Source organism: Adiantum capillus-veneris, chromosome 10 (assembly GCF_014529385.1).
Source record: "Adiantum capillus-veneris isolate H3 chromosome 10, ASM1452938v2, whole genome shotgun sequence".
Taxonomy (NCBI): domain Eukaryota; kingdom Viridiplantae; phylum Streptophyta; class Polypodiopsida; order Polypodiales; family Pteridaceae; genus Adiantum; species Adiantum capillus-veneris.
Window position 1 is genome coordinate 131,340,310 of NC_140940.1, and position 11,735 is coordinate 131,352,044.

The window sequence follows — 11,735 nt, forward strand, 5'->3', positions numbered from 1 at the left end:
TTCGATATTTCTTTTTGTATTAATCTGCGACTCAAAGTACAAGGGAGTGGGAGGGCCTCACTCTCAAACTCTGCGTCCAGATGCTCTGAGAAGTGGGAGCCTAAACCTCTAATTTATAAGTTTACAAGGGATGCTAAAAGCAGAGCCCCAAAAGCTGCCAATTAAAAGCATTTCCAAAAAAATAAAGCAGTTCATCTCACAAGCTTAGTAAAATAAAGCAATTAATCTCCAAAAGCTTTCTCTTGCGTAGAGAAAAATCAGCGTAGCCCAAAAGCTACCGTAAACTCTTGCCTCCGTAAAACGCGCTGTAAAATGCAGAATTTTATCATAGCCAGGGTGTGAATGTGTTTCTCCTGCCCAAGTGGCTATGCCACATCACCGGTTTGTAACATCCACCATAATTCCATCCGGGGTATGCTTGTCTGTATCCCAAAGAATGCAAAACCTTGGTACTCACATTCAATTTTGGGGGCACAAATTACCTTGCCAAGCTGAGCAGCCAACAACGGAAGAAAATGCCTCCACGTGCGAGGGAAAACAACATTTCCACCCACACAGGACATTTGTGACGAATAAGGCTTTGATAGTCCTTCGTAAGTGCCCACGATAGAACATGAGTCATCTGCGTGGTGCCAAAAAAGAGCGGAGACATCTTCAGCAAAAGGTTTCTAGCTTTAGTGTCTGTCAGTAAAACCTCATAGAAACCTCGAGCATCAAAATAAACGCCTCGGACAGCTTGACGTTTGAGAAGGAAATCAATTCATTGTCCGACATCCTACGCAATTGGCATTTTGCTCGGGAAAAACAAGATGACCACATTCATGGCGTATTGCGCTACTGGATCCATAAGGTCCTGTATTGGAATTCGCGCCTCAAGGAAGGTGCCTGACCATTCCAAGCCTTTCGGGCTTCTTCGAAGTCTTCATACAGACAGTTTTTTATTTCAGAAGCACTCTCCGAAACATTATCCATGGCTTTACGATGCTTGAAAACACACGGGAACTTTGACATACAGCTACCAGACCACGTCCGAAACCAAAGCAAAAGACTTTGTTTGTATTTCTTGTTATTTTATCTATTCACAGAGACCTCAAAAATATATACATCTGCCACAGAAGACATACATCTTGCAAAATAACAGAGCCTGTAAAATTCCAAACTGTCACGAGCTGTACTGAGCTGTATGCCTGGCGCTGATGATGCAGCAGGTCGCACAGAAGGTTGACAGGGGGCGAGCAGGCTCAGGACAGCAAGGGTGGAACACCTGCAACGGTTGGGACAGTCGCGCGCAGAAGAGCTGGAGACTCGCGTGCAGACTTCAGCTCTGGCGCGCTGCGCAGAGGACACGCAGGGCAGAACCGCTCGACAGCAGGCTCAGCAGCGTTCGCGACCACACTCTCTCTCACACGCACACACGCACACCTGCTGGCACAGGCGCAGAGGACTACAGCAGCGCGCAGGTATCCAGGCGACAAGAGCAGCAGAAACTCTTCCACACACACACACACGTGCGTGTACAGTTTTGTCATTGACAATAATCAAGTAGCTGATGATGCCTGGTCATGTGAACGCGAATTTGTTGCTTAACTGTTGGTTATTGAGCGCCAAAGCAAGCAGTAGACAAGCTCAAGAAATAGAAAATTTACAAACACCAAAATGCGGAAGGCGAGATCATCCTTGGTTGCTTTATCTATACCTGCTGCTGTTGTAGCATGTGTCACAGCCAGCAAGCATTCTTCAGGCTTATTCATCAGGAATGCTGTTCATGGAATTCTCAGATTATACAATATGTGAGGGATGGGAATTTGCGGGATGCTCTCTCCCTCTACAAGGACATTCGATACAAGATTTCTGTTCATCCTGATGCGTCAACATATGTCTGCTTGCTTAAAGCTTGTGCAAAACTGAAAGATTTAGATATGGGCCAGCAACTATCTGAAGACATCTTTGCAACAAGGCTATTAGAAACTGATACTTACATCGCGAGCAGCTTGGTCAACATGTATGCCAAATGCAACTCTCTTGGTAAAGCTCAAGAAGTTTTTGACAAGCTTTTCACTCATGATGTTGTCTCATGGACTGCACTTATGTCAGGTTATGTGGAATGTGGGCATGGTGAGGAAGCCCTTAATTGTTTTGAGCGTTTGCAACAGGAGGGTGTGTCTCCCAACCCATATACATATCTTTGCGGTTTGAAGGCCTGCAGCGGCTTGAGAGACACAGATAAGGGCAGGCATCTTCATGGAGAGATAGTTGAAAAGGGATGGGAAAGAGTGGATGTTCTTGGTAATATCTTGGTCGATTTGTACTCAAAGTTTGGCAAGCTTTCATCAGCACGTAGTGTTTTTGATTGGCTTCAATCTCCAGATGTGGTCTCTTGGACTGCACTTATCGGTGGGTACGCGGAAAAGGGTGATGCGGAGGAAGCGCTTGCCCTTCTCCAAGAGATGGAAGGCAATGGCATTGTCCCAAATTCCCATACATGTGTGTGCAGTTTGAAGGTGTGTGCAAACATGGGAGCCACAACAAAGGGCCAGGAGATACATTCTCACATTTGCACAATGGGCTTAGAAACTCAGCTCTTAGTGGGTAGTGCCTTAGTCAATATGTATGGTAAATGTGGGTTCCTTTCAGAAGCACAATACGTTTTCAACGACATTTTAGATCGAGATTCTGTATTGTGGACCGCACTTATCGGAGGATATGCGGAACATGGTTATGGTGAGGAGGTACTGTATTATTATGAGCAAATGCTGGTCAAATCGTACGATTCAAATCCCATTACATTGATTTGTGCCTTGAAAGCATGTGGCAGCACTGGAGCCATAAATGCAGGCCATAACCTACATTCAGAGATCTTAAAGAAAGGGCTTGAAAATGAATTTTTCATTGGCAATTCCTTGGTCTGCATGTATGCAGATTGCTACTTATTTGAAACTGCTGAGGTGGTGATTTGCAAATTATCTCTACGAGATGTGGTTGCATGGAACACACTTCTGACAGGATATGTCGATTTTGGGTGCAATGAGCAGGCACTTGAATGCTTTGAACGGATGCAATATGACTTCCTCTCCTTAGATCCTGTCTCATGTGTTGGCGCTTTGAAGGCTTGTGGTTGGTTAGGAAATGCAACAATTGGACAGGACATTCATATCAGAATCCTTAAAATTGGTTTTGAAATGGATCTTATTGTCGGCAGCACACTTGTAGATATGTACATGAAATGTGGTTTGTTTGCTGAAGCTTTGGAAGTGTTTGACACTCTCACTAGCCATGATGTGGTCTCATGGACGGCACTCATCACAGGTTACGTCTATTGTGGCCATGGAGACGAGGCACTATTTGTTTTCGAGCGGATGCTACATGAGTGTGCTTGTGTAAATGCTGTCACTTTTGTCAGCAGCTTAAGAGCTTGTGCTCATATCAGAGCCATAGTCAAAGGTAGAGAGATGCATGCAATGGTTGTCAAGAGAGGGCTTGAAGGAGAACCTTTTGTTGGAAGTTCACTGGTGGATATGTATACGAAATGTGGGATGCTCTCTGAGGCTCATGACGTGTATCTGAAACTCCAGGTCGCTGACCATATTTCAGGGACGGCATTAACATCAGGTTACATTGAACAGGGCTGTGGTGAGAAGGCTCTTGACTGCTTACAAGAATTGCAAGATAAGGGAGTTTTAATGAATGTCGTCGCATTGGGTTGTGGCTTGAAAGCTTGTGGACTGTTGGGAGCTCTTGTTAAGGGCCAGCAAATGCATGCCGACCTAATCATGAGAGGGTATGAAGAAGATCCTTTGATTGGACTCACTTTGGTTGCTATGTATGCAAAGTGTGCCTCTATGCGTGAGGCACAAGATACATTTGACAAGCTTGCCATCACTGATATGGTGCTGTGGAATGTGCTCATTGCAGGGTATGCCCAGATTGCAGAAAGCGAAGACGTAACCCTTCATTTTGCAACAATGCTTCAGAAAGGCATATGCCCGGACTCGGCCACATTTGTACACATACTCAATTCTTGCAGTGACGTGGGCTTAATTGATATAGGGCAAATGTTTTTTCTGCTTTTGAGCCATGAGTATGCATCCATTGTGATTCCTGATCATTATACATGTATTATTGACATCTTTGGTCGTGTTGGTCGTATAGAGAGAGCCTTAGCTATCATACAAGATATGCCATTCCATCCTCAGGCTGTCTTGTGGCATATTGTGTTGGGGGCATGTCAGAGGAATAAAGATGTCGATCTTGGAAGGCATGCATTCAAGCATGCTGCCATCTTGAATCACAATGATACGGCCGCTTATGTACTTATGTCTAATCTTTATGCTGACTCTAGTTCAAAAGTATTAGGCTGCTAGGTGTATCCTATTGTTTTGTGCAGTTCTTTAATGGAGTTTGCAGTTAACAGGTGCATGTGGCCCCCCAAGAGAGAATAGGTATGACAAAGGGTCGCCAATACAAGGAGAAAATGCCACAGCCAAGGTATTGCTGAGAAAGGAAAATCTTGTCGAGATCCCTAGCCTGTTCAAAACAATACAACCAAGGTGTGTCTGTGATTAACTATTGGCAGATGGTACATGACTCTCCCCACCAAAACGATACTAGATCAATTTTTGAATGAAGAGTATAGCTACCTTCCCATTGAGTGAGCCAAACAAAAAACCCAGTCTTTATGAAAGACTCCAACACATAGTCGCGTGCGGCAACCCCCTTTCTCACACATAGGCTGAGTTCAGGCAGCGGCAGACGAAGGTGAAGGGCTGTTCTGCTTTCATGGCTGGCAATTGTTGTGGACAGTGTCAAAACCGGTTAAGGGCTTTCACATCCAATGGACTAGCTGCATGTTGAAAAACTGTTGGTGGACGCACAGCTTTCAGCATGCTTTTGGGATGTGAATGGAGGCTCACAGACCTTGAAGGTGAACCACATTGCCTCCGCCTCTAACGGACCCCACCCATATTTCACACCTGTGTGTGTGTGTGTGTGTGTGTGTGTGGACTGAGGGTAAGTAAACCAGCGACTGCCGAACCAACAATGGATTGAAGGGAGTCCAGCAAGATTTGCATGAAGAGTCCCCATCACAACTATGACATGATGTGGTAAATTTGAAGCACAGGGCTTGTGTGCTCTCTAATTAAAGAAGCATACCTCCTCCTTGAACAAACCCCATGTAGTGCATTTATAACTTAACAGCATGAAGACAGTAGGGGAGCTATCTAGCCATCCTGAAGCCACCCAAGGCACAACATGGGTTTTGGAAAAGGGTATGGGAGAGCATACATCCCCTGGCTCTTTAAGAGCACAGAAACAGTCTAAAGTCAGAGATGATTTGACATACAAAAAAGTGCATACTATGATGATGAGGAAGGAAGATGCTTGTTGACTTACGTCATGCAATGTATGCAACAGTTAAGAGGAGAAATGTAGGCTCTATTGAGAACAGAGGAATGAGGAGCCATACTAGAGACAGCAAGCTGAAAAATAGTAGTTTTGGGGGATTTTCCATATCTGATCATTTTCTATATTTGGAAACTGCATCGGATTCGTGCATTAAATGATATTTTTCAGATTTTCCCTTAGTGCTCTAGCATAGAGAATTCATTTTTTTGAGGCTTCTTGAAGGATTAGAGCCACCCAAGCCCTTGTAATGGTACACTTTTCGGCAAATGACAAGTGGACACACAAGCAAGATTCCAACATATTCCATAATTTTTGTCCCTAAATGGGAGCTGTATCCATTTCCCTATTGGCGCGTGTCTGGCTCCTCTACCCTAAATATATTAGAGAATGTGGTTTACAAGAAAGAACCGAGCAATTTGCCAACAGCTTTAAACCATGGAAAGTTGGAGTGGAGAAATGTATGGTAGTAAAAGATGCTTTAATCAAAGTGCTTCAGGAGGAGTTGGTAGCATGCAAAAATCAGCTCGATATAAACATATCCACAATTGCACAAGGAAATGAAAGAGCTAAAGTCACAAGTTAAAAAGGAAATCGAATCCTTTGGCAATGTTGCAAAAAAAATCAATTGTTTGGAAATTGCAGTGAAGGAGAATGCTCAGTGAATAGTGAATAGACGTGGTCAAGAAGCACAAAGGACCGAAGAAAATTAGGATTCTCACCCTTGAGAAAGAAGCAAAGAGAAAAGTTGTGTGTATTGTGGATATGGGTTATGGGTTATGGGTTGGGCAGAGAATGGAACTCTAGTTTTAGGATGCAACCTCAAGACTCAAATTTCAAACCGGAGTTTTACTCAACTTTTGAGACAATGAAAAGTGGAACCGAGTATCGGGAGAGTGGCAAGTGTTAAATCGATTACAACTATCAAAATATGTAGGAGAACCAAAGCCTTTGCAATTGTTGATACATTTGTGTCACAACCACAATAGCAGGAAAGTAAACATCCTACTACACCAGAAGTAACCATGAGTTGGAATACTCCATCTACCATTCATAATGATACTTTTCGTACACACAACATATGCCCATCCCCATCTAGTGACCGTGTCTACTGCTAGGCAAAACAATGAAGATGTACAAAAGGATGGCAATATAAAAAAAATGCATTTTTAAGATCAATATCACAGAAAAGACACTAACCCAATAGTTCAACTAATCCATTAAGATTTCTTTTATGATACTACTTCACAAAGGATCATAACACAACATATTGTGTACCTATGAAGAAGAATTCACAAACAAGTTCACCAAGCTTGGTCATGCCTGTTGGATGCTTGTTAATAGCAATACTCTCACACTTTATTTGACACAAAGATTTGCAAGATTTGATCACCTCTTTTTTTCCCTTTTTTTTTTGCAAAACTCACAAATAGTGAGTGAGATGGATTAAAACCAAAAAATTTACAAAGAAATCCATACTCAAACCGAGCCATGGCATCAAGATCACCACCACATAGACAATAAGACTGACAGTTACAAGGGCCTAGCCATTAGATCCAAACCAAAAGAGGCTATCCCCGACAAACAAAGACCACAACTGATATCAGATCACATACCACATATTGGTGATAGGGCGGGGCTCGCAATCCCCATAACCAAGAGATCTCTTGAGGTGCCACCGACACAGTATTATTCAACATGTTTGCTATGACTCGAAGAATAGAAACTCTTCTAAATCCACTTTTGCAAACTTTGCTTGTTAATCTGACAATGACTTCAAAAAGGCAATAAATGAGTTCAATGATGATTTTAATGAGGTATAAAATACAAAGACAATAATTTAAAGATACATTGTATGGTTAGTTACTTTTGCTTTACGAAAACTCAACAAAAGCGAAATCAAAATTTTCTCCTTTTTACTCAAGTTTAGTAATAAAGTTATATATGAATGGGGTACTCATAGTGATTTCTATATGTAGATAGACCGTTTGTGTGACAAACTTACATTTGGACACTTAGATACACCATTTGTGTGACAAACTTGAGACAAAAACTTACAGTCACCTACACTCAAAAGCTTTTTTGAGTAAGTAGGTTCTACTTTTGGGATAGGTTCTACAACCTTGTTTACAAAGCATATTGGTTCTATCCACTTAGCAAACAATGGAGGCTGATGTGGCTTGAATCAAAGTGGGCGTTAGTTGCAAAGAACATTTGGGATCCACCATTGCATAGCGTAATGAAGTTATTTCTTTGGAAGGTGCTATGGGGGACCATCCCTATTGGGATCAAGGAAAAATCCAGAGGAATTGGCACGGACCTATGCTCAAGATGCAAAGCGGCAATTGATGACCCCAACCACCTCTTCAAGAACTACCCAGCCATGAGAGGGCTTGTAGGGAAAGTCTACAAATGGTGAGAAGACTTGGAGGATCCCCTTTTTCAAGGATGATCTTCTCATGGGAGGAAAGATCTTTATAAAACAAGCCATTCTAGTTTGCACACATATTGTTTGCTTTTGCTTTCTCAAGCAAACTTTGGAAAGCAAGAAACATTCGAGTTTTTGAAAGAAACCCTACAACAACCAAATGTGAAGAAATCATACAAGAGAATACAGATTGTATTTTCCCTGTGAAAAAAAAAAACAAGAGCTCTGATGAGTGGAAACAATCACTTGATCATACTAGTTAGTACAAAAGTGGTTACTAAGGTCTTCTCACATGTTGAATTGTAATAGTGAAAGCGACTATGGAAAGGCTGATAAGGCTTGGAACCTTTTGTATCTTTTAGCTCCTCAAGGCACAGAATGTGCTTGACGCTCATTGTAATTTCATTTCTAAGTTATTGCATCTCCTCTCACAATTGTAAGTATGGCCACAAAAAGATGTGTAAGTCATCCATATAGAAAATATGTGTGCACTCTATTTTATATTTTGTAAATCTCTCTCCTTTGCTCTAGTTTTAGAAGAACCACTTGTATTCGAAGTACACCATATACAAGTTATACATTACTCGGGAGTTAGGCCCTGGAGCAAAACTCAATGGAGCGAGTTTTTTTAAAAAGCGAGAGCTCAGAATGTCCATAAGGGCGTTTAAGTCCTTTTTGCCTGCATACTCGTGCTCTTACAGTGTGGGGTCACGCCCAATCATTGACCACTGTTCAAAACATACAAAGAAAACATTATGTTAGAATTTAAGATTACAAATACCCATGACTACCAAACCTAAAGGGAAATGCAATAACACTTACAATGTCACCCTCAAATGATGTCCATTCGCCCTAAGTGGAGCGAGCTCCCTACTTCTAGTGTGCTCTAGCTGCCTTCTTTTGCTGCCTCCACTTGTTGGGATTCTCACGTGCTGCTCACTTTGCATTCTTCCAATCTTCTTTAGCCAACCAATATGGCCTGCTCGAGACCCATGCTTTATTGCTTTTTGCACTTCAGAGCGCTTGTGCTTGTAGTACTCACGCATCTGCACCTTCCTCAAGTCTTCATCGAAGCGCTCATCCCGATTTAACGCGGAAAACTTGTCATGCAGCATGATGATGACTCTGTCTTTTAATTCATTTGGCACTTCACTCCAGGTGTTTAGTATGTAGTGCCAAAACACCTAAAAATAAAGGCTGTTCATGTGCAAGATCACCTTCTTGCTGTCGTCATCCAAGATGATGCTGTCGCTAATGTCAACCGAGTATGACAAGCCCTCTCCCCTGTGACGCGTGAACCTGGGTGTCACTGCAGACATCTCAGTAGGGGTCTCAAGTGCCGTCTTGATGGGGGTAGGGGCTACAAGTGTCTCCACTGGAGTCTGGGCCTCAAAGCAAGGAGTGTCGAGTGGGGTGAGTCCCAGAGGAGTAGAGAGTGGTGTGTAGCCACGAACAGTTGATAGATGTGCAAAACCTGGAGTAGAGGGCGATGTCGTCACTGATGTGGAGGCGGGAAAAGAAGGGGGAGATAAGGAGCCTTAACGACTATGAGGGCAGTGTGGAAGCATCATCGGCGTCTCCTCCACAGCAGCCACCGCCACCACTAGAGCATCGGTGCCTAGAGGAGTGTGTAGACCATCTAGTCGACACCGAACTCTTGGAGCGTGCTAATCTCTCCAAGCAGATAGTGTCAAGAAGTGTGGAGTGCGGCTAGAAAATCGTCGAGTCTCTGACTGTGAAGATTCGTAGCAAAATCAAGCAAGGCGTAGATGATTTGAAGATAAAAACACACTCAAAAAGAACAAAACTCCAACCATGAAAGCTCCACTTTGAAAAAGAACCAAGATTAACTCAAAAATCTTTTGTGTGTGAAGATTAGTTGTAGCTTCGCTCCCAATTGCAGAGATGCAGTGCTCTTTTGGTCTGTTAAAAACCCTAAATTGGCGCTTTGATTCTTTGTCGTGACCATTTCATGGAAGCTTCAGAACTTCATTGTAGAGCCCAAGTAGTTATTTGAGGAGGGGAAACCCTAATTGGAGGCCTCACAGACTCGAACATGTAGTGGAAGCAGCAGGGGACTGTATTAGCACCCTGTATTGGAATGGTTGTATCTCCTTGCTTATATGCCCAAATGAGCTCATTCTTAGCTCTTAAACTTCCCTCTCTGATGGCTTCATCATTGATGTGGAATGTTTGAGCCATTTTGAATTATTTTTAGGCTATCTTTGACCATTTTTAGCCTCTTTGTTTGCCCAAAAATGCCCCTTTTTGCTCGTAAAAAGCCCAAACGAGCTAGAAAAAATCCCTAAAATTGTGGAAAAATCCCATTGGGCTTAAATTTCATATTGAACCTCATTTTTCCACTTGAAAAGTACTCTAGATGCATCGTTTATGCCCGTGCATGAAACCTGCTATTTTTGGCCAAGATCGCCCGCATTGAACTTTTTAGGCAAAATGAGCGTGCCACTTTGAAACACTTGACATTTGTACATTTCTAAAGAAAATTAGACATTCTTTAATGTGTTAAAACATGCAACAGTGCCACGTCCACGGCCTCGCCTACCCGGCAAGGTATGTACACGGCTATAACTATGGTAACTATTTTCGCATATATCGCACTACGTACATTGTATCATTTGGTCCCACACATCAAAAACATTAAGAGTGAGATATATATTTTTATTTTCACATTATACACGTGCCACGACACGACATACACCCCCTCTAAACCTGCACATCCTCCAGCATGTGCCACACATATCTTTTTGCAGCAGGTTCAGCCTTCATTTAAGTCCACATACATGTCGATTTCATCATCGCTTGCAACATGACAATGTATATCAGTTCAAACCTATGATGATATAAAATGCAAGACTTCAATGATCTTTATATACCCAGTACACTAGTACAAGGTATTCGACCCTTGCCTATCAACTCGTTATTTAAATTTGCTCATCTTCTGAAACCAACTTCAGTCCTTTTATGGACCAATGTATTCGTCGCAATGAGTATGAATCTCCAAAGTTTCAATTGTTCTGGCTTCGTGCCTTTGTTTTTGGTGAAGAATTTTTAAATATTTTTAGAAGTGGTTAATGTATTAAGAATCACACTCGGCCCCAAAAAAGGACCCGTGACTGTGTAACCTTGAGTCAATTCACAAGGAGATTATTGTACCCGACGCTCAAAAACACTCTCCAGGGATTTGCCTAGTCAAAATGCCAAAGTGAGAAGAGATTTGACTATGTATAATTCAGCCCACCGAGGTTTTCCCTTTTCCCGACGGGTTGACAAGGAAAATGCAAAAATCCGCAGGCTTATCGACTCTATTGGTTTTACAGGTCACCATCACAATCACATTAACAATTAACGCTATCACGTCTTTTTCATGTGTAATTACTTGCGTTATTAACGTGATCACACGATCTTCATCATGTCAATGAAATCCTTGACCTACACGGCAAAGGCCTCAAAATATAGAAGGCTTTGTAGAAATATGCATATGGTGTAATAGTAATGACCATGAAAGGATGGACACTAAAAGTTTTAAAGATGCTTTTATTAAGGAGCTTGTTTTCTTTAACGACGACAGGATTCACCTAAATGGAGCATGTAAGCCCTTGAGGACAAACTTTGGCAAAGGAGGAATGAAGAAGCTAGTTGAGAACATGGCTACTAGCCATGCCATCTTAGTGGTTGCGGCCGCCACCTATGGGTTGACCGCATTTCAAAAGTTCTTGGATGCATGTGTGTTTTATGTTATTTCCACATTATGCACATGTAGCAAAACCTTGTATCAACTCTTGAGAAAGAATTAAAATTCTCAATGGGACCAAATGCATGCACTTTTATAAAGTGTGATAAAAGAGTATTTGATAAGAGAAAATGTAATTGTGGAGAGAGATCTTCT

At 42.2% G+C, this 11,735-nt stretch overlaps 1 protein-coding gene across 1 annotated transcript; it reads left to right on the plus strand.

Moving 5' to 3' along the window:
- Positions 1–1,113: 1,113 nt before the first annotated feature.
- LOC147449660 (pentatricopeptide repeat-containing protein At4g13650-like) lies at positions 1,114–5,845 on the plus strand. Its single transcript, XM_086522043.1, has one exon. The coding sequence runs from the start codon at positions 1,713–1,715 to the stop codon at positions 4,359–4,361; it is 2,649 nt and encodes an 882-aa protein (XP_086378169.1). The 5' UTR covers positions 1,114–1,712; the 3' UTR covers positions 4,362–5,845.
- Positions 5,846–11,735: the final 5,890 nt, after the last annotated feature.

Coding starts and splice junctions, on each gene's coding strand:
- LOC147449660 (XM_086522043.1), top strand. CDS start 1,713: ATGTGTCACAGCCAGCAAGCATTCTTCAGGCTTATTCATCAGGAATGC.